Raw genomic sequence first — 24845 nt, forward strand, 5'->3', positions numbered from 1 at the left:
CTGGAACATAGAAAAGGTTTAATAAATGTTAGCTGAGTGACCGGGGACACCATTGCAGACAGCAACCACTCTGCAACTTGCTTAAAGGCTTAAATTACCTGAGGACACAGGTGTATGCAACTTGTCATCATACTGCTATGTCTGTGCAAAAGGAAGGATTTGAACTCAGGTGTTCATCCTTGTAAAAATAACTCCTTATTCCCTACACTCTTCTACCTCACAATAATGATAATCTGAAAATTTATATTTAATATCCTAACTACAAAAACTTCAAAATGTTGCCAATGAAATCATATAATCTCAAGGTTGGATGATAGTAGCCCCACCTCTGACTGATGGATTAAATCTCTTGTGCAGTGAAACAAACACTGGCTTTGAAATCAAAGGACGCATGTTCAAATACTATCCCTATTAGTTAATAGCTATGTGAGTTTGGCAAGTCAAATAACTTCCCTGAGTTTCAGTTTCATAGTCTGAGAAAAATATGAAAATTAGATAAATGGTTTTGTCTGTGATGCCATTATTTCTATGAATTCTATGACGTTTCTTAAAAATTAGCCCTTTGATTTCTTCTTGAACATCTCTTGTGATGAAGAGCTCAGCAGGACACACATTTGTTTTTCTTGACTCCAGAAATCAGAACTGGGAGCACTGAGTAGAAATTGTATATGGACAGATTTTGGTTTGATTAAGGAAAAAACTTATGGTAATTAGAACTATCTGCTCTCACCTAAGTGAATTAAACTTATTCTCTGATAGTGTTCTGGATCTTTGCTCAGGCTACTTGATCATTCAATCAACATACATTTATTAGGCATCTAGTATGAACTAGTTATGAAGCTACAAAAACCAAATAATAAACAAGCAAGCAAGCAAATGATAGATAGAAAGATAAAGGAAAAGGAAAGGAAAGGAAAGGAAAAAGGGAAGGGAAGAGAAGAGAAAGGAAGGGAAGGAAAAAGGACAACTTTGCAATGCAAGCTGCTAATTCCATGCCTTTACCCTTTACACAACTGTTCCTTAAACTGGAATGCTCTTTCCTTTTCATTCCAGCCTCATAGAATTCCTAGATTTCTTCAAAGATTGATTAAACACATATCATCTTCAAATGGGCATTTCTTGATTGCTCTATTTGTCAGCAACTTTTTCCTCAACAAAATCACTTTAAATTTATTTTGTATTATATTCTATTTTCTCATCTTTACAAATCTGTCATATTTCATCAGTAGTATAGAAATTCCTTGACAGAGGGTCAGGCTCTTTTTTTTTTTTTTTTTTTTTTTTTTCAAATCCCCAGCATCTAGCACACTGATTAGAATATAAGAAGTCCTTAATAAATATTGTTTGACTAACTGATTAATTGATAAGGAATATCAAGTAGGGAAATGATAAGGAAATAAAAACTGAATCACCATAAATTAACATGCATTGAATGCATTGTATCACTAATGATAATAGCTTGTGATTACATAGCAGGTTTGTAAAGCATTTTCAAATATCATCTCCTTTTATCCTTACAACAAGCCTTACAAGTTGAGGAAAGAGGAAACTGAGGCAAGCAGCAGGCAAGTTATTTACTTAAGATGTCTCATCACTACTAAGTACCTGAGATAGAATTTGAACTCATGTTATCTTGACTCTGATGGTAGCCCTCCATCTGCTATTCACTCTCTTTGCTAGTGTGTAAACACAAACAGTTTCACCCCTCTGAGTTTCAGTTTCTTCTTTTGTGTTATGGGCAAAATAGCATCCACAGGACAGCTAAATGGTACAATGGATATACCACAGACCCTGGAGTCAGTAGAACCTAAGTTCAAATCTTACTTCAAATATTTTGTAGCTGTGTAAGTAATTTAATCTTGATTGTCTAGGAAAAAAAGGAAGGAGCGAAGGAAGGAAGGAGAAAAAGAATATCATGCACTGTTCCTGCTTTCTAGCATTGTCAAGAAAGTCCTTTGTAAATCTCAAAGGGCTAATAACAGATAGGAGAATGGACCCAGCATTCTATGTTATATGATAAAGGAACTTGGAGTCAAAAGATGTAGAATCAGTCTCTGCTCAGCCACTTGCAAGGAATGAAAGCTTAAATAAGTCAGGCCTTCATTTTCTCACTTGTGAATTAAAAAAGCTGCACTAAACAAGATAATATCAAACATACTTCAAAATACTCCGAACCTCAGTTTTGTTCAAATAAAAATAGAACATTTGCACCCTCTTCTTATGAGGCTATCATGAGCAAAGTACTCTGATATTGTAAAATACAATTCTCCTACATGTTCTATCCATATGTGAAAGTCAAAAGTAGAGAGGAAAGGAAGGGTTTAACAGAAATGAATGAGTAAATGAATAGAGCCCCAAGGTTCAGTGGTTCAGACATTCTAGCCTATAAGTCATAGTGTAGTTTTAAGTTTTAATAGTTTAAAATTGCACTGAGCTTTTGGGGATAACTGTATAAGTGGTTCCACCAAATACTACCATACTACATGACCAAGAAGAAAAGGGACATTTCCCCATTCTCTCTCTCTCTCTCTCTCTCTCTCTCTCTCTCTCTCTCTCTCTCTCTCTCTCTCTCTCTCTCTCTCTCTCTCCTATCAATTATATTTCTTAAAATTTCCTAATACTAGGCTCAACTTTTCTTTTTATGAGGCTGCCTGGTTCAATTAATTAACAATTTAGCCACATTCTTCTTTCTATACACACAATACATCCTACAAATGGCAAATGCCCAGCACCTCTCTCTCTAGCACAAAAACAAACTAAAATGTGAGGTTGCCTATGAGATGGGAATGTTGAGAGGATTTCTTTGATAAAATAAACTAATTGCAGTCTCCAGATGTGATCTGAGCAGGGCAAAAGAGAAAAGAAATCTTGCCATCAGCATATCTGATGGAATACAAGTGCTTATTAAACAATTAATCCATGTACATAATTTTATTAAGCCTTTTATGAGTTACAAAGAAAAAAGGTACATTATTCTTAGGCCAGAGATGTTTCCAATCCAATTAGGTAAAATGAAGTAGTAGTGTCAGTAACAGTGATGATAGTAGTAGTGATAGTGGTACTTGTTGGGGAAGAAAAGGAGAAGGTAGTAACAGGCAGTTTGTCAGTCATGGTAGTAAAAATGGTGGTAAAAGAAATGGTAGTGGTCATAGTAACAGAAGGAGTAGCAATAGTAGTATCAGTGATGGTAATAGTAATAGATGGTGGTGATGGAGAAGGAAGTTTAGCAGGAAGTTTGGGCAATCATGGTGTTGGGAGTGGTGACAGTGATAAGATTTGTAATTTGTAGTAGCAGTAACAGTAGCAGCAGTGGCAGCAGTAGCAGTGCCAGTAGTAGCAGTGGCAGTAGTAGTAGTAGTAGTAGTAGTAGTAGTAGTAGTAGTAGTAATAGTAGTAGTAATAGAGTAATAGTAGGAGTAGGAGTAGGAGTAATAGTAATAGTAACTACTATTTGTATTCTACTACTCAAAAAGACATTACTGTCCACTTATATTCACATAGTACTTTAAGGTTTATACAATGCTTTGCTTACCTTGTGAGATAGAGAGTACAAGTATGAATGTATATATTTTTTGAACCAAGGAAATCAAGGGTCCAGAGAATTTGAATGACTACTTATTGTTTACATAGATTTGTTGTTTCGGTCTTCAGTCATATGTGGCTCTTTATGGCTCCATGTACCATAGCATACCAATACCGTCTCTGGGGTTTTCTTGGCAAAGATACTGAAATGGTTTGCCATAATCAGTGATTTAAGGCACAGAGGTTTATGTATTCATCTTGCTGGTGGAAGGAAGGGACTGAAGGATTAATTTTATTCTCAGAAGATTTAAGTGAGTTGCAAATAGCCATGTGGGGAATCCAATCAATCCACAAATATTTAAGTGCCTACTATGTGTTGGACACTGTGCCAGATTGTGAGATTATAAGCAATGAACAATTCTACTCAATGGGAGGTTATATTTTAACAAGGGAGACACATACACAAATCAATATACACAGAGTAAAGGAACTATGAAGTAAATAAAAACTAATTTGAAAAGAAAGATGCTAGGAAAGAGGGAATCAGAAAGGGTTTCATGCAAAAGGTGGTCTTTAAGCTGGGTCTTGAAGAAAAGAGAGGAATTCTGTAAAATGCAGAATTACAGACATTGAGGATAGTCAGTGGAAAGGCATGAAGATGTCTGTCCATAATATGAACCACTGATATATCTATTGCACTTTAAGTTTTTTCAAAGCATTTTCTTCTCAAATAACCTTGAGTTAGGTGCTACATTTATATTCATTATTATTATTATTATTATTATTATTATTATTATTATTATTATTACTACTACTACTACTTCCTGGACATCTAGGTGATGCACTGATAGAGCACTGGCCCTGGAATCGGGAGGACTTGAGTTCAAATGTGACCTCCGAAACTTGCTAGCTATAGATCCCTGAGCAAATCACTCAACCCTATTTGTCTTAGTTTCTTCATCTGTAAAGTAAGCTGGAGAAGAAAAGATCAAACCACTCCTGCTAAGAAACCCCAAGTTGGATCACAGAGAGTTAATTGACACAACTCAACTAACACCATGTCCATTTCCCCATTTAACAGATATCAAAATTGAGTCTCTGAGAAATAAAGTAATTTACCCAGGCTCACTTTGCTAATAAGTGTGTGCTCAGTACTATGGTTCCAACCCAGGTCTTTAACTCTAAGATTCTGCACTTTTGAAGATGTACTGCCTCTCACACACTCTCACACCTCTCACACCTATCTACTTATCTTATTTCCCAATCAGTAGTGTATATTTCGTAGGTCCTGCCCTCAATTTTATGTGCAGATAGCACTAGACCTAATGGACAATGCAAGCTCTTAAGTGCCTAGAAAACAGAAAGGCTGTGATTGATTGTCTAACAAAGACTTAAAAGTTCTGAAGGAGTCCTACTTTCTGTTCAGTATGTGATTTTTTAAACAGTTTTTCCATAGGGCTCATGGACATTCAGTTCCAGTCCAGAGTGCATTTCTACTTCTAAGGTATAAATATAGCTCAAGTTCCCAGTGAAAATGCTGACAGCATCTAAAGAATAATGGTGTGGATCAAAACCACGACCAAAACAAACTTAACTGGGAGAGGGTGGAAGTAATTTACCCTGAGTAAAGAAAATATAGTTAATATAATTATGGGCATTAAATTAAACAAAATTAGATTTCAATGAATTCAAATCAACACATATTTATTAAGTCCCAGGCACTGCACTAAGCAATGGGAATACAAAGACAAAAAAAAAATTTATAAACTGTGGAAATGAAACAGGCCCTGTCCTCAAAAAGCTTATATTCTGTGAAGGGAAGATTAGAGTTGGGGAAGCCCCAGGGAAATACATGAAATATATTTGAATAAAAGTAAAATTATTTCCAAGAAGTTTATATTATATTCAGAAGAAACAATACACAGTTAAATAAAAACAAACTACATACAAGTTACAAAATGTTTTTTGTCCTTTGTTCTCAAAGAGAACCCTGATATCAGGGAGAAGATGCCATGAAGTGAAGGAGAGCTGTGCAAGGTCCAGCACACTTTCCCCTCCAGAGCCATCAGTGTTCAGTGACAAGATATAGATCAGGATAACTAGAGATGGCCCTGAATGGAAGGAACGAGGGAGTGAAGAAGGAAGGAAGAGAGGGAGGAAGGGAAAAAGGAAGGAAGGAAAGGAGGAAGGGAGGGAGGGAGGAAGGAAGAGAAGGAAGGAAAGAAGGAAGAAGGGAAGGAGGGATGGAGGGAGAGAGAGAGGAGGGAAGAAGAGAGCAAAGAAAGGGATGAAGGGAAGAAGGAAGGAGGGAAAGAAAGTAAAGGAAAGGAGGGAGGGAGGGAGAAAGAAGAAAAATTTGAAGGAGAAAAACATGGGATTTTGCAAACATATCTTGTGTCATTATAGGATTTCCTTCACAGAGTTTGATTTTAAAACAATCTTTCTCCTCAGCCATAAATGTTTGAATCCTCATTAAGCAGGAATGCCATGCTTGATATAAAGGCCTTACATCATTCAGAGTTTGGCATAATGATCTGTTCTCATGTTCTGCGTGTTATAGATATGAATTGGTGTGTCTGCTAGCACCCAGAAGACAGGTATAAGGACTTAAAAATATTCTTTATATGGCCCCAAATGCAACCATACGTGTCAATAGATATGTAAACATATCATAATTATGATTCCAGGTACTCTAAAGGCACTGGAGGATTTAGATGTCATAAAAGAAATTGAAGACATATTCCCAGCTTTCATAGAGCTGAAGAAATTGGAAAAAAGGTTACATAGAGATGAGGAAAAATCAGGAATAGAAAGCAAAGTAATTTGAAGAGTAAGACACTAAGAACTTTAAAAGGAGCAGGAAATTCCAAGGCAATTGATTTACTATCTGATAAAAGCATTGTCCCTGAAGTCAGGAAAACTTCAAATTCTACTCTGTGATTCTGGCCAAGTCACCTATTCTCTGCCTACCTCAGTTTTCACACTTGCCAAATATGGAGAATAATAGTATCTATTGCCCTGAGTTGTTGTGAGAACAGACTCATACAACTATTTTGGTATAGTGTCTGGTGTAACCACTTAACTAAATGCCGCCCCCCCCCAAAAAAAAAAAAAGAAAGAAATGAGATTAATCGACATATTTATTTTTTCAGATATTTTAAAATATTTAAACTACCTGGTCAATTGTATTTTAATTCAAGGAATGTCTACATGGATTGATTCAACTAATATTTATGAAGTCCTTACTATGTGTCAAAGTATAATGTTAACTTTTAGACAAGAAACAAAGTTTAATTCAGAAATGCTCCCTGCCTTGTAAGAGACAAGTAAAGAGCTAAGACATAAACACAGAAAACTAAACTATCAAATATTTTTAATGAAGGGGAATGAATTGAGATCTATGATTTATTTATTTGGGGGAACTCTTACATTAGTTATAAAACTTGTGATCAGGAAAGACTTCAAAGAGGAAGTACACTATTTAAGTCATCATCATCACTATCAAGATCATGATAAGAGCATTTTACACTATATTAAAGTTTGTAGAATGTTTTAAATATATTATCTCATTTGATTCTCACAATAATCCTAGGGAGTATCCTAGGGAGTATTCCTGTTATTCCCATTTTGTAAAAGAGGAAACTGAAAATTACAATGGCTATTAATTGAGACTAACTTTTATAATGCTTACTGTGTTAAGTGCTTAACTATTATTATTTTATTAGCTCCTCTCCACAACCCTGAGAGATAATAATGATAATAATAAAAATATCTAACATTTTGTAGTGCTATGTGGCAAGTACTTTAAAATTAGTCATCATCATCATCATCATCATCATCATCATCATCATAGTTGATATTTATATAACACTATGCTAAGTGTTTTATAATTATCTCATTTGACACTCACAACAACTCTGGTGGTTAGAACAATAAAAAAAACTTACAATTATTTAGCATTTTACTATGTGCTAGGTACTTTAGAATTAATCATATTCAAAATAATAATAATAACATTTAGATAGTACTTACTATTTGCCAGGCACTGTGCTAAATGTTTTACAATTTTATCATTTGATATTCTCAACAACCCTGGGAAATAAGTGGTATTATTATCCTCATTTTACAGAAGAAAAAAACTAACAGACAAGTTAAATTACTCATCCAGGGTCATATAACTAGTAGGAATCTCAGGTCAAATCTAACTAACTCCGGACCCCTTATTCTACTGCACTATCTAGCTGCCTCCCTTCCTTGACAGTCATATTTGCTCTTCTAAAACATTCTCTTCTCTTTTTTAAGTTAACATTCTTCTTTCTTTTATTTCAAAGCTCAACTCAGTTACCACCTCCTCTAATAAAGTCTTTGGTGATACATCAAACTCACACTCTAGACTGAAAGAATTCTTTCCCTTTCTACATTGCCTTAGAATGTTTTGAAAATATCTTCATTGACCCATATCACCCTTCCTCATATTAGTTCTCTGTGTACAACATATTCTACTCTAGTAAAGTGTAAGCCCCTTGAGAACAAGGACTATGACAATTTCATTTTTTTTATCCTCAACTTTTAAACACTGCCTTTCAGATAGTTTTTGAAACGCATTTGATTGGAGTCTTGCTATTCTTTTTGTCACCAAAGTTGGATTTTCTCCCATTAATCCAAGTCTCAAGGGACCTCTCCCCCAAGTTGAAAATGAAAATGTAATTTCCTCTTGACAGACAGAAGTTCCAAAAATACTGTAACATTACATCTGTCAGGTGCCATTAAAAGGTTACTTAAGTCCAGAGTTTTCCAAAATGTTTTCTTACAATTCTGCAAAGGGTCATGGAAGCCAGGAAATATCTATTTTCTTTTGTCCCTAGTTAGATGTGAGTTAGGGTGTCATGGATGGGTAGGAAAATCCCCACTATTGCTTCAGAGATGATCTGATTGTGGTCCTTGGAAAAACCTGCCATGGATTCTATTTAATGAAATAGAAATGAGTGTTTAATAAAAATCTTCAATAAAAAGACAAATGGAAAATAAGCAAAAGAAAATTTAAAATAAAACATATCCTTCCTCTGCCAATTTAAATCCTAGATAAATGATACTGAGCAGATTAATTTGCCTAAGACTTCCTCATCCTTAAAATGAAGATCTACCTACACACGGTCCAATGCATGGTTAAAGGGGCTGGAATATCAAATATGGGGTCAATACGACTCAGGTTCATGTTTTTCTTCTTATACTTATTGGTTGGTATGATCAATGGAAAAGTCATTTCATCTTTTGATAAGCTGAACAGCTTTAGTTTCTTGATCTAGAGTATGGGGATAATAATTCCTGCAGCATCCATATCACATGATTGTTGTAAGGATCGAGTGAAATTATACACAAAGTACCTTGCCAATCTTAAAGTACTATATTAATGTCAGATAAGAAATAGAAATAATAATAAGTAATCTTAAAATGCTACTATGCTATGATCATAACCCAAACTTCCTCTTTCAATCAGTAAATGACATCAAATATAGCTGTATAATATAGTTGTTATAAAGAGAAAGAGTTTTAGAAGGTTCCTGAAGAGGTTACCAACCCTATCACCTCCAATAAACACTTTTCCCAGTGATATTGGTAAGTGCAGGGAGGACACAGGTTAATATTTTGGTGAGGAGCTTTAAGGTTATTTCCCAGACATCTGAAAGGTCACTGCTCTGAACTCTCTGCTCTATTCCTTCCTATTTTTCCTATTCTTTTACTGGATCAGGGTTTGAAGGGCTCCATGGTGTTGGAAAGAGGATAATCCTTACTTTAAAAAAATTTTTTTCTTGTCCTTCAATATTCTGAAACACATAAGGAGCTCTTAAATGCCAAGGGAAAGGTAAATGACAATTATAGAAGTGAAATTAGTTAATTCCATAAGTGGTTAGTGGTACTGTGTACTCAGTACTATGAAAAACAGAAAAATTTAAGGTGTGACTCTTTCTTTCAAGGAGCTAAAAATTGACTTTGGGAAATACTCCCAAATTGGAAATAAAAAAGGAATATGGGGCAATATAACTTAGTACCTACCTACCTCATCTGAGTTCATGTTCCATTTCTGACTCATACTAGCTATGGATTGGGTAAGGCAGTTAATTTCTAAACAACTCTGACAATAAAGAGCAGGTGTTAATCTTCATTGAAAGAGGGTTTCCTCATTGAGAGCTCCCTGTCCAGTCATTTTTCTGTCCTATCCAACTCTTCATGGCTCCATTTGGCATTTTCTTAGCAAAGATATTGGGAGTGCTTTGCCTTTCCCTTCTCCAAATCATTTTACATATAAGAAAACTGAGGAAATCAAGATTTTAAGTGACTTGTTTAGGATTACAGAGTTAGTTAAATGTCTAAGACCAGATTTTAACTCATGAAGGTGAGTATTCCTGACCCTAGGCCCATCACTCAGCTGTCTGAGAGTTCCCTACATCAATCAAATCCTAATTTAAGGGGAGAGAGGTAATCTTGTTGAGACATGAATTTGATTCCCTGACTCAATAGTTCATGGTTGGTGTAGTCCCAAAAGGAAAATTGAAGAAAACAGAGGTAATGAGGTGTTAATTTGTTAACAAGGTGTTAACAACTTGTGATACTTTTTACAACATGTAAACACCTTTCTCTAATAGAATTAAAGGGAGGAGCCTCACTGGGTGGGTAAAAACTGGGCCTGACTTTAAAAAATAACAAAGCTCTAGATGAGTTTGGGAGATCCAGAGAGTGAAGACCAGGAAGAAATAGGTGAAGGCAATCCCTTGGTGTGTGGGAAATGATTTTTTTTTTCTCTTGGCTAATTGGATATGCAGCTTTGAAGATCAGCTACTTACCACACTGAATTGAGCAGTGAGCAGAGACACAGACTTTTTGCAGGTACATATAAGTATCTGTCATATACATACCCATACACACCCAGCAGACACTCTAGACAGACAAAGATACCTAGAGGCAAAGATACCTTTACAGCTTTCAGTGGAAGGATTTTTAGAGAAAAGAGGAAAACCACCATGGACTCAACACAGAGTTGTAAAAAGAATCAAGAATCTAGTTGTACTGCCCCTACTACTACTTCTCCCAAATAGACTGCGTACTTAGGGAATTTTTTTGAGAAATTCAAGAGAAAAATAATTTCCTGGCCCTATAATACCAGAGTAGTAAGTAGCTTTAATCTCAGCTGTTTATATGTGTGCCTCATCAACATTTCCATATCTATTCTTCTAGTGGATACAGGAGATTATATATGATTCGGAGAGAGGATGTTGTTTTGGAAAATTTTCCTCACAGTTGTTCTTAATGCCATCTTATTAAATGTCTTTGCTTAGAGTCAATTGTGTCTACTGACTAAGTATTGGTTATGAAATATACTATTGGGGACTCATTATATTAATAGGAATGTAGCCTCAGGCACTAGCTTTGTGACCCTGAGCAAGTCATTTAACCTTAAATTTGCCTCAGTTACCTCATCTGTGAAATGAGCTGGAGAAGTAAATGACCAACCAGTTCAGTATCTTTGCCAAGAAAGTCCCAAATAGGGTCACAAAGAATTGAACATGACTGAAAAGACTAAATACAATGATAGAATCAAAGGAGACTTTTAAACTTGAGATTAGCAGACATCTTCTGAGAAATCCAACCCATGATGTGGCCATGATGAAGAAATAGCCCAGAGAGGATGCTATGCAGACATATATATGTATATGTGATTACAAATATCTATATAAATATATATGCATATATGTATGTGTATGTATTTACACCTACAAAAATAGAAAGAGAACTGGATGGATTTTTTTAAAATTTAGTTTAAGTTCCAGTCTTTCCATTTATTACTTGTCTGACTTTGAATCTATCACTTTCCTCATCTATAAAATGATGTTAACAATACCTATTCTGTTTTACCTGTTTTGAGAATCACATGGGAGAATACATAGAAGACATATTATAACCATAAAGGATTGTAAAATATAAGCTATTATAAAAAGGCAGCAGAGTATTATGAACAGGACCTAGGTACAGGATTTAAACACAGAGAGACTCTGATTCTCAGACTTAGGAGCTTACTATGATTGTGAACTTGAACCAGTATCTTCATCATTCTGGGTTCCTTTATATAATGAGCAAGTTGGACTCAATACTCTCAGGTTTCTTTATGCTCTAAATTGTGTGATTCTATGGGCAATTCGAAAGAGTACATCATTAGCTAGATGGCATTGCACATAATCTAAATGTCATAGAAGTCACAGATATATGAATGCCCATGACTTATTCTTAGGAAGACATCTTTATTGGCAGGAAATTCTTCCTGGTATTGAACAGGCTTCCCACATCTAGCAATTCATAACCAACAGAATCCTCAGAAAAAATCAGGGTATATTGGTTGTGACTTTCGGCTTGATTTCATATTCAGAATCTCCCATGAACACATACCCTAGATAGAAAAGGAGCCATAAGGAGATGCTTGCAAAGTGCAATTTGCACCATGGCCTTCAAGATGTAGTCATTCAGAACAGATGCTGCTCACCATGCTCAGATCTGTAGATGATCTAAGAATAGTCACCAACATCTAAATGAAGCAGCACTTGATGGTCTTGGTGTGTGTCTCTAACAGCATGAAATAAACATTGGAGACAATGAGAGGAACCCCAGGAGAGTTCATAGATCTAGCCCAAGAGAGACACATATAGAGTTTGTTTATAGAAATGAGGATGGAATTCAGCAATGATTGCATTGTACTAGCAGATCTATAGTCAAACACATGTTTGAGAGGAGTTTTAAACACTTGGCATCCAAATATATTTAATTCCTCACCCCACCTCCAATACTTTTTCAGAAATATATACATATAAAGTAAATGATATAATTTCTGGATCATTTTAAACAATGTAATTTTTGAAGCAGACATTAATTGATTGACCAATAATCTACTAATATTTGCATGGAATTCAGGAGAAAAGGAGTTTGAATCCTGACTTGGACAATTATTAGCTATGGTCCTATTTAAATTTTTTCATGTCTCTGTTTCCTCATCTATAAAAATGGGCAATAATAGCATTTACATCACAGAGTTATTGTATGAATTAAAGGAGATAATATGTTTAAAATACTTTATAAACCTTAAAGTACTATATAAATGCCAACTATGATGAGAATTATAATGTTATATTTACTAAGTACCAACTATGTGCTAATATACAAACACAAAAATGAAACAATCCTATGTGCAAGAAGATTATATGTTAATAAAGAAGATGATACATATATAAGTGCATATAGAATAAATATATAGTGAATGAATTTTTGTTGTTGTTTATCTGTTTTCAGTTATGTCTGACTCTTCATACCCCAGTTGGGGTTTTCTTGGCAAAGATGTTTGAGCAGCTTGAACACATTATATGATTATTAAAGGTGTGTTGAATTGACTATTTTTGATGCAAGGTTATCATTAAACTCAACAATTAACACATCATGCTATAATGCAGAGATCTCAATGGCAATTAAGACAAACCAGAGATTTAACTAGCAATTTTGATCCATAGTACAAGCTACTGTGTTTATTTACTTCTATATCCTGTATATGTAATCTGTTTCAATGATCAACACCTCCATTTTTCAGCAAAGCATCAAACCATTTTCATGATTTCTTATTCACAATATAGTTGAAAATCTGATATTTCTTTTCTACTATTTTCATTAATTCTCTTGAGATTCTAGGCTTTTTGCTCTTTTCTATATTAATTTCATTACTATATGTTAATTAAATGTACCTTTCAATAAACATTTTTAAAGACAAATATAAATAACAGGAACTCAGAGTTAATAGGAAGAAGGCTAAGGAGGGCAGGAAAAAACCTCAGGACATTGGCCCCATAAAGCCATTGTTAGTAAGGCTCTCATTGTGATTAGATGGGACTAGAATATATCTGGGCTGGATTAGAAGTTGTAGTAATAGGGACAGGGAAAGGGGAATAAAATCTATCATCTGGTAGCTTCCTATTTAAGTGAATTATTCCTTCTAACTAGTCACTGTTCCATTTTTTCCTATGTTGATAAGTATGCATAAGTGCCATAAGGGTTTTGAAACATGTAGTATCCTCAGACAATGCCCAGGTCATTTTACCATAGCTATGGCTCTGGGAATGACTTTCTGCCCCAATATTAAATGATCTTAGCTCATTATACAATTTTAATATTTATGTCAGAGTTTTAGTTTTTTGTCTCCTTGATCTCCGACAGGATAATAACCCATTCTGGATTTCATTCTCTGTTGTAATCTCATCCTGGAACCAGACATGCTCACCCTTGAACATCGATCTGTCATAGAAGCACCCTTCTCCCACTGGTGATATACTCACCAAATTTACATTTTAGCACAGACTGGCCAACCTTCACTCCCCTCCAAGCTGTGCTTTTGATTTTCTGGATTCTATTTTTATTGCTTACTTCTGTATATTGTCTTTCTCAATTAAATATAAGCTCCTTGATTGCAGGGGCCAGCTTTTCTTTTTGCCTGTACTTTCAGGCCCAGTAGTTAGCCTAGTAGCTGATACATATTAAGTGCTTATTAAATGCCTTATTAAATTTTCCTTCTCCTTGCTACTGATGTCCCTTTTCTAGCAGCATGGTTTATTCAACTTTCTGTTTGCTATTTCTAGTCTTCCATGTGCTGGAGAACAAGATTGCTAGTACAATTAGAACAGTGTGAAACAAAAGTAAATAGGATCTGAGTAAAGAGTTACTTAGAGAATTTCCTATGAAGAGTTTTGGTGAAAGAAAATTGTAATATTGATCTTGTCTGCTTGGATTTTTTTGTTTGCTTCAAGATTGCTTATAAAGCTATTTGTATGCTGTTTCCCTTATTTGAATATGAGCTCCCTCATGGCAAGAATCATGTTTTCATCTCTTTTTGTATCCCAAAGGCTCAGCATGGTGTCTGGTCCATTAACAAATACTTGTTGACAGAATGAATTCAGTTATCTACATGTATCCTACCTCTCCTTACAAGAATGTAAATTCTATGGGGACAGAGGTGGTATATTTATTGCATTATAAATTCTATATATTCTCCCAAATTGTGTGCATAGTAAAGACTTAATTATTCATTGAATTTGCTACTCCAGAATCTTGGCTATGTCCCCAGTGGCTGAGGGTACTATATAAGGCCATAACCAAGCACATCAAATAAGTTAAGTGACCTCCAGCTAATGGAAGCATTACTGTTGGTATTCAACAGGAACACTCCTTTTTAGGTCACAAGTTCACAGACTTACTTTTAAGAAATTCCATAAATCAGCTATTCTAACACTTTGGTAGATTTCCCATGAAAAATAAAATCTCTCTTTGGGGAAAATATATAAATATAAACATATACATATATGTACACATATATATATATATACATATATATGTATATATATAAATATATTGGATATGCTATAGGCTAACATTATCAAGCAGCTTTATTAAGTTTTGTACCTTTCTATCACACAGTAATCATCATGCTAGAGATTACAGAGCAATTATAGAGCTAGTCCCCTAAGAATTCCTGTAGTACTGAAGGCAATAAGAAAAAGAGAGAGACAGAAATGGAGATAGATGGAGACATGACAGAAAAACCCCCTGACTGCTTTACAGAACATTCTCCAATTTCAAACTGAGAGCAGAACAAAATGTTGAGGCTGTCAATGCTTCAGCTCTGTCCCATCCTCCATTATTTGGCAGAATCAAAAGCAACTTTGCTGCAGAAGAGATTTTCAGACTCAAAATCTGAAATGATATGTTTTAAGAAGACAGATCCTCAAATGCAATGCCCTTGGTGCCAGGGCTGATGACTAAGACAAACTGATTCCTGGACGATGGCATGAAGTTCACTCTAAAGTGCCCAGAGAACAACCCTATTAATGCACAGCAGAATAACAAATAGAACTGCTAGTTTCCTTCACTATTCAGCTCAAGTACCTCTTTTTCCAGGAGGCTTTCTCTCTAATCTTCTCCCCAGCTTCATGTTAGTGTCTGACTTCCATTTCCTTAAATTTCGTTTTATATTACATTTATTTTATATGTAGACATTCTTGTTGCCAAATTTCCTGGAACTGTCAAATTGTTTGACATTAGAAACTGATATGAGTTTCAGTGGAAATGACATTAAAAAGAGGCCTCTGACCATCTGCTTTGCTGCTGTACCCCAAGGACCACGGGACTTTTCCATCTGATTCACAGCTGAAACCTTCCATTTGTGTTGCCTCCCCATAACAATGTGAGCTCTCAGAAAGCAGGAATAATCTTATTTGTCTGTTTACATCTCTGTGCTTAGCACAGTGCTTTTGCATATAATAAATAAATTAATCATTAATTAATTAATGCTTTAAAAAATGCATTCGCATCCCCATTTCCCACACAATGAAAGTTCTCCAAGGATAGAAATTTGCTGAATTTTCATCTCTGAATTCCCAGTACCTAACCTTGTAGCTAGCAAACAGTAAGCAATTAATGAATGCCTCTTGATTGGATGATTGATTGAGTCATAAGAAACAACTACAGCTTTATTTGTTAGGGCCTTCCTTGTCTCTTTTCCTGCACATTGGACTCCAAGGAAGAAATGTGTCCTTTATGCCATAAAGTGACATACCAGAATTTTTCTTTGAGATTGTGCTCAGTTCTCCTTTAGGGTACTGTTAGGCTGATCATAGCTAATTTTTTTTTTCATCTTTAAAGCTAGGGATAAAATTAGATGATTTCTAAGTTTTCTTCCAGCTCTAAATACTATGCTCCAGTAATGAATATACAATATATGTTCCAGATTTCTTTGAGTGTTCATATCCTTTACTCGAATGAACCCTGAAAATATTAAATTCACTTTTGTGTTTCCCCTCAGCAGCTGAACAAAGAGGGTACTCCTTAATATTAGTCCCTTAATATGGCATTCTCCAAAAACTTTTCCCTTTGGCAAGCAAGTGGCTCAGTATAGAGAGACCAGAGCTCTGGACCTGGAATTCAAATATAGCCTCAGACACTAACTAGATATATGACCCTGGGTACTTAATCTCTGTTTCCCTCAGTTTTCTCAAATGTAAAATGAGTATAATAGCACTTACCTCCTCTGAAAATCAAAATGAGATCATTTGTAAAGCCCTTACCATGATATCTGGTACATAGTAGTAGGTACCAACCCATCCAGTCTTCTTCACCTTGTTCCACATATACCATAATTTAGCAACAATGACCTCTTTTTGTTCCTTGTACAAAACACTCCCTTTTCTTTTGATTGACAGACCCTATGGAATACTCATCTGGATGCCACACAGATTCTGTGATACAGGTCAAAAATTGTATTAAATCTATAAAGGAAAACGCCAAAAGCACATACTACTTCCATCAACCTCCCTCTAATTATTCTCTTATGTGGACTTCTTGATCCCAGAGGCAGCTGTGGTATAGTAAAGAGAGCAAATCTTATAGCCATGAAGATCTCAATTCAACTTTCACCTCAGAGTTATAATAGTAACATAACCCTGAACAAGTCAAGTGCTCTGACCAAGATTCAGACCAGAACCCTATTCTGGCTAAATAAGCTAAATGAGACTACTCATTTTTCAAGAAGTCCCTTTTATCCCAGAAGAATACTTCCCCAAAATAATAATTCATATTTCTATAATGTTTTAAGATCACTACGTAATTTTCTCACCAAAACACCATGAGTTAGATAGTTTAAGTATGATTCCACATTTTATAGAATGAGGAATGGCAAGGGAAGACTGAAGTGACTTTTCTAAAGGAATACAGCTGACAAGTGTGAAACCAGATTTGAGAACAAGGTTTCATGACTAGCAGTGTCTTATTTTTCCACTCTCTCTCTCTCTCTATCATCACATTGCATCTCTATAAATGTTATTAATATAACTACATAGCATTATACATATATATGTAACTTTATACACATCCCACACACCCTCAAATGGATTTGTAATTTCATAAAGTTGGAGATTTCTCAAGCAATGGAGATAATTCATCTATCTTGCCTTTTTTGCCACTCTTGTCCATTTTCTCCCATAATTTCATCAAGGAACTCACTCCATGTGCTATATGCCTTCCTTATTTTCTTCTGTCATTATGAAGTACTACTGGAATCTTTATACTGTCCACCTTTCTTACCTAGCTGCTGTCAAATAACTAAGCCATTTTTTCTTTTTATTATATAATTCCCTGAGGACATCTAATATATATTCTTCTGTAGAGTTCTATAGAGGGATGCAGGTAGGAGCTAATATTTTTCCCATTTTTAGAGATGGGGAAACCAAGGTTGAAATAAAATGATTTGCTGAGTGTCACACAGAAAATAAATATCTGAGATAGAATTTGAATTTGGTTATTCCTCACTCAAAATCTAGCTCCCTATTTATTATATTGCCTAATGTTTCTCGTCTCATTTTTCTTCTCTTCTCCTTTTCATCCAAACTTCTTCTCATTTCATTTCCTCCTCTCATTCTCTCTCTCTCTCTCTCTCTCTCTCTCTCTCTCTCTCTCTCTCTCTCTCTCTCTCTCTCTCTCTCTCTCTCTCTCTCTCTCTCTCTCTCTCTCCTTTCTTCTCCTTCCTTTGATTCTCTTTTTTCTCTCCCCCTCTCTCTCTTCTTCCCTTTCTCTCTTGTTTCTTTCTTCTCTTTCTCTATCTCTCTCTCTTTCCCTCTGTCTCTCTCACACACATACATACACACACATTTCTATTAGTCTTCCAGTTAAAAAAATGCTTTCCTCACAACAACCCTATGAGATAATGGTTGTTCCTATTTATGGATAAAAGATTTGAGTCTCAAAGGAGCTAAGATTGACCAGAATCACAGAGCAGAAGAACTCTTTCCATTATACCTCACAATTCACAACATACACCCTACCTATGTGCTAGAACCAGTGAGGCCAGATGGACTATAATTGTAGATGGATATCAATTTAGGACCCCAGACCATGCAGTTTTCAGCATCCTTCTAAATATGGTCATTTAAACATATCATATCCTTAGTTTTACATTGTTAATGTTAGTGGTGTGAGAATGTTATTCAATAAAATGAGAACTTTAGTCTAATAATTAGAAAAATTTGGAAACAATAATTTAGGGATAAGAGCACCAATGCATAGTTAGCTCAATGAACCTGATGTTCACAGGGGAAGCAAAGAGACAGACATACACAATGCTTTTATGTCAAGTCCCCATTAAAATTCAGACCCCTAAAGGTGTAGCTGTGGGTTTTGTACACAGTATATTATACTTTGGGCACAGATGATGTTTAAAAAAAACTAACAACATAATCAGGACAATGGCCATGAGCACACTGTATCAGCTGACAATGCTGTAATGGCCTTGGTTTCTACCCTAGTAACATGAATCTATTTGGAAGGATACTTTGAAACAACAAGAGCTACTAAAGAGCCTTCAGTCTGCTTTTCTTTTAGAAGCCTCTGTTTTTATTGATTTTCCCATTTTAACAAAAAAATATGTACCTTTCATTATATGAGGCACATGGTGGGAAATGTTAAAAATAATATGAATGAGTTAGAAGAAAAATGACTTTGAATACACTGAATGCCATACTCGGAGATATCACTGCTCACTATTATTACTGTGTCCCTTATGTCCACTTCCTAGAAGCTTCCTTAGAAGAAGTTTTTTTTCTGGAAGATTTTCTGAAGTAATCTTCCTGTAGAAGATTAAAATCATTGAATATCAAAGTTAGAAGTGATCTCAGAGGCTAATCTAATCCAAACTTGATATTCAGAAGAATCTCCCCTGTATAAATTTGTCAAACAAATGGAATACTCTAATAAGAGAGAAACACCATCATCACGATTATCAGCATCAGCAGCAACAGCAGCATAAACATATTTATATACAGTGCTTATAATGTATCAGAGAGGGTGCTAAGCACTTTACAAATATCAGCTCATTAGATATTCATAGCAACACTGGAATAAAGATGCTATCATTATCCCCATTTTACAGACAGAAAAACTGAGGCAAACAAAGATTAAATGTCTTGCCCAAAGTTTCACTAAGTGTCTATTATCCTCTTTGAACTTCGATCTTCCTAGATCCAAGTCCAGCACTCTATTTACTGTACCAATTATGTCATGACATGACATAACTCATAAGAAATCTGGTAATGATTTTAAGAATACCCATGCACATGTGGAATTGGGACCCTTAGGAAAAAGGCAGCTATGTGATACATTGTAGTATTGAATTTGAAGTTAGGAAGATGAGATTGCATCCTATCGCAGACACTTAAAAACTGTTTGACTTTGGCTTGGTCATTTGTTAAATGCTTTTGTTGCCTCATCTGTAACATTGAGATAATAATAGCATCTGATTTCCAGGGTTATTATGAGGATCAAATGAGATGACATATATAGAGTGTTCTAAAACTTTAATGTGCTGAATAAATGCTAATTGTTACAGTTGTCATTATTGTCATCATCGTCATCATCATCATTGCTGCTCTTATTGATATCCTTAAAATTGCCATAATCATTTGTAGGGTAGTCATATGGGAACAATATTAAATTTACCCTGCTTTACTTCAGAGCAAAACTATAAATAATGAATAGAAGGCACAAGTAGACACTGAACAAATGTCTTTGGATGGATAGATTGATGGATGGATGGATGGAGAGATAAATGGATAGGTAATATTTTCATGCTATTTACACGCAAAGTGTAAAAGAACATTAGACCTAAAAGGGGGCATTAATGCTCATTTAGTCCAATTTACATTTTTAACAAAAACTGAATCAAGGTTTACCAGAGAGGTGATGTAGCTTATAACTGCACAGCAAAGGCAGATCCCCAAGTCCCATTTCATTGCTTTTTCTATCCTACTACATTGTTTCCTTCCTTGTTCATCCTTATCTTTTTACACCTTTAAATATGCCATCCTTTATATCCAGAATGCCTCTTCCCTTCTCCTTCCACTCTCGCTTGTGTCTTCAGAAAGTCTCTGGAGGTATATTCTCTAGGAAATCCTTCTCTTCCCCATCTTTATTGCTCTTTCACCTAAAATTCTCTGAAGGTGTTCATCACATTGTTCACCACATAACGTTGTAAAGAACGGCAAATAGAAAGACTTCAGAATATCACAGAATTTAGAGTTACCAAAGTCATTAGCACACATTGATTCCAACCATATCTATAAAATAATCCCTACTTTAACACACTCTACATGTAGTTAATGTCATTTTCCTGAACATCTCCAATGAGTGAGAGAGTTTGAAGTTCTCAATAAAATGGTGATGCACGTTGATAGTACTTAGTATTGTTTGATGGTCCTTTGTGTGATACCATATGCATGTCAACAATCAGAAAAGTCTTGGTTTCTTAAAACTTTAAGACAATATATATCTGAAGATTATAGTCACATCAAGTTCTTGTCTTCTTACAGCTGGAGCAATCTTTCCTCCTCTGCTCCATCCAGCTCCCACCTTAGGCTTAAATTTGGCTTCTCAGTTGGAAAAAATTGAGTCGGGAAGGAAAAGGGAGATCCAAACACACTCAGAGAGAGAACAACTAAATTTAATGCCCAAATCCATCAAAATTAAATTAGAATTTAAGAGGAGTTCTGGGGGGCAGCTAGGTGGCGCAGTGGATAGAGCACCAGCCTTGAATTCAGGAAGACTCGAGTTCAAATCTGATCTCAGACACTTAACACTTCCTAGCTGTGTGACCCTGGGCAAGTCACTTAACCCCAGCCTCAGAGGAAAAAAAAAAAGAGGAGTTCTGTGAACGATACTGACAAGGAGGTAACTATACGGCAAAGGGCACCAATGAAGGTAAAAATTACAAAATAAAAAAAAAAAAAAAACAGGCTTTGTTAGTGACCAATTTCATGGAAAAAACTGAAATCCAATTCCCTTTACTTTCTTCCATTGATGCTGCTTTAGATTATTTGAGCAAAGCCAGGGTTACACTCAAAACACATTTCAAAACCCCAAAGTTGTATACAGTAAGAACCATTCATGGACTACCCAGTGACCATACTGAATAAGCATTAGTCCACACATCCTCTGACTTGCACAGAAGTTGAAATGCCAGAAACCCACAAGCATGAAATTCTAGAATATAATACTCTGAATCACAAATAACCCAGTTCATAGAACACAAGTAGTTTACCAAAAACACAATTCTGGTGCACAAGGAATAAATCCCTGCTGTCCAATCCACCCATTTGACTTTGACTTTCACAAGCAATCAGAGAGAAGTAAGCCATTCAGACACTTTCTCCACCTGCTCCTCAGATCTCTGTAGAAGAACAAGTTAGGGAGGAACAGAGAGGTGGGACATCTGGTATCTATTCCTGGCTCTGTCTTTGACATACTGTTCCACCCTGGGAAGGCCTCTGACTTCCTTTGTCTTTAGGCTCCCCATCTGTAAAACAGGGATAATAACATGGTACCTATTTGTTTCTAAGGCACTTCCAGATCCTCTGATGAAAGACTACACACAAATGCAGAGCTGGTAAGACTATTATTAAATCAGGAAGACTTGAAAATTGCAAATCAGTGTACTCATCACTATTAGCCTGTCAAAGGGAGAAATGACAGTGAAGTTCCCCTCTCTGCTGTCTCTGATATCAAATATTGCTGATATGCAGGCAATAAGGGGGGAAATAAAACATCCATCCATTTTAATGATCATCCAAATTCAACTCATCAATAGTCCATTTAGATCAAGTAAGCCCTGTTCCTGTTTCTCTGTCTCAAAAAAATCTCAGGATTCACTATTATAGAAAAAATATGATACATTATCTTCTCATAAATATATTTATTCTCCTCTCCAAAGCTTCACTCCTCTTGCAGAATCTCAAAAAGTCATCAAGAAGGTACTGAGAACTCTCAGCTTTTTGCCACACCAAACTGGGAATCAAAAATCTCAAACTTACAGTACAGTGGTGGACAGGCATCCAGGCAGGGGGTTCCACTGAACAGTTCTGCGATGGACATTTCCCCTGGTTCTGCTAAAAAAAAGAGGGAGGGAAAAACAGAATTAATATATATCCATATGATGTATATGACATGGATCTAAGTCAACTTTTATGGTTTGCATGTTTTATTATATCAATTTTGAAAAAAGATTTCTGCTATCTGGACCTTTCATGCCTTGTCTTCCTCTCTTCATGGAGGAAGTTAAGTGAAAACAAAAATAGATGCCCAAATGTAGAACCAAAGAAACTCAGAGCTAGAAGTGATCTTAAAGACCTCATCAAATCTCAACATTTTTCTAATAAGGGAATTCAGTACCAGAAAAGTGAAGCATCAAACCCTTAGACTGTGAGTTCTTTGATAGAAAGGACTATGTGCTGTTGTTTTTTTTTTTGTTGTTGTTGTTGTTATTGTTTGTTTGTTTCTTTTGGGGGGTTGGTATTTCCATAGTTTACCACAGTATCTAACACATGCTAGGTACTTTATAAATGTTCCTGACTGACTGACTGATAAACATCACATAGGTAACTGGGAAAAAGAGTTAAGATTGGAAACCAAAAAATGAGACATTCTAAGCTCCTTGTTTCCTGCCTGAATATCCTTCCTCTTAATCACTTGCATTGGCTTTATGTCAGGTGATGTTTAAAAAGACTTCTGAATTTGAAGGTAAAAAAAGGAGAATTCAAATCACATTCTGATGTTTAAAAAAAAAAACAACTAAAATAATAATAAAAATAACAATAACCTTTATATACCTTTATATGCCATTTAAAGTTTGCAAAAATGGTTTACAAATATTATCTCATTTGATTTTCACCATAAGCTTAGAACATAAATGCTATATTATCCTCATTTTACAATTAAGGTGAAGGTTAAGTGATTTTCCTAGGAATACAGAGCTAATGTTATGCAAGATTTAAACTCAGATCTTTCTGACTCCAGGTCTATCACTCTAACCATTAAGCCACCCATCTTCCTATATGATCTTGAACAAGTGATCATATTCTGAAAGAAGTTTTTTTACCTGCCAGATCAAAAGATTGGTCTGTATCAGGGTTTCTTTCTTTCTTTTCCCCCCTCAGGCAATTAGGGTTAAGTGACTTCTCCAGGGTCACACAGCCAGGAAGTGTTAAGTGTTGGAGGTCAGATTTGAACTCAGCTTCTCCTGACTTCAGGGCTGGTGCTCTATACACTGCACCACCTAGCTGCGCCTATATCAGGGTTTCTTAAATGTTTAACACTCACAACTTTTTGCCTGAGAAATTTTTACATCACCCCCAGTATATAAAATAAGTATACAAATCAAGCATTTACTAATAATCATAATTTCACAACTCTCACATTCAGCTATGAGACCTCATATGGGGTTGTGTACCACAGTTTCAGAAGCTGGAGTCTAGATGGCCTCTGAGAACCTTTCTAGCCTTAGATCTATATCTATACACAAACACACATACATATGGATGTGTAAATATACCTACGGTGTATGTGTATATATGTGTGGGCATTTAGATGTCTAACAACATTCCCTATTACCACCCCCTATAAATTCCACTATAAATGCTTTGTCATTGTATTTCATGTTTGTATCCAGACTATCCCTTCCCTCCACCTAGGGTGAAAGGCAATTCACCTCTGCTCAAACCTATTTGAATGGAACACAATAGACCAGAATTCACCTTAGATTAAATTCTTTGTTAGGTCCTCTGGTTGAATGAGGCAGCAATTCCCACCTAGTTAGAAGCTAGCCGTTTTAGCAATCTCATTCATCAACAATATCCTTTACTTACTGACTTGGCCTAGTAAAGAATGAGCATCTAAGAAGGGAAAAGCTCCCTAATAATTGGTTATTTAATAATAATTTCTCTCACTTCTAACTATCCTTTCTTGCTAATAAACAAGTCATAGATGTCCTTCCTAATCTTTCCCATGACTAGAAGAATATTTTTAGAGGATTCCTCATTGAGTATGGATTGGACCAGATTTCCTCTGACATCTCTTTCAATTCTGGGAATTAGTAGTTTTGGTCAATAATGATGATTATAAAAAATTAATCCATCTGTAGGTATTTTGTTTATACTGAAATCAAAAGATAAGCTAACTATATGAGATCATGTTCAGGAATCATTACTTATTTACCTATAAGATTCACAAAATGCATGCCCTATAAGATAGGGGTTGTTCTCTAAGTGACAGTTGAAGGCAGATAAATGGAAGGAGCTCATCTGTATGCAAAGCCATTCCTAGGCTGCTGGGAACCCTCCCTCCCCCCGCCCCTATCCTCTCACTCCCACACACAGCCAGCCTGCTGGAGGCAAGTGCTCAGGGAGGCTGAAGGGCAAGCCTTCCTT

General features: G+C 35.6%; 1 protein-coding gene across 14 annotated transcripts in view; it reads right to left on the reverse strand.

The window, feature by feature from the left end:
* DLG2 (discs large MAGUK scaffold protein 2) overlaps positions 1-24845 on the reverse strand; it is a 2604243-nt gene that overhangs the window by 2022077 nt on the left and 557321 nt on the right. For 13 of the 14 annotated variants that reach the window (XM_074304592.1, XM_074304594.1, XM_074304589.1 and 10 more), the window contains one exon: positions 22455-22529. In XM_074304592.1, coding sequence (XP_074160693.1) covers positions 22455-22529 — 75 coding nt within the window. The remainder of the gene's footprint in view (positions 1-22454; positions 22530-24845) is intronic. The other variant, XM_074304597.1, reaches the window with a different exon arrangement.

The sequence above is a fragment of the Sminthopsis crassicaudata genome, chromosome 3, assembly GCF_048593235.1.
Source record: "Sminthopsis crassicaudata isolate SCR6 chromosome 3, ASM4859323v1, whole genome shotgun sequence".
NCBI lineage: Eukaryota > Metazoa > Chordata > Mammalia > Dasyuromorphia > Dasyuridae > Sminthopsis > Sminthopsis crassicaudata.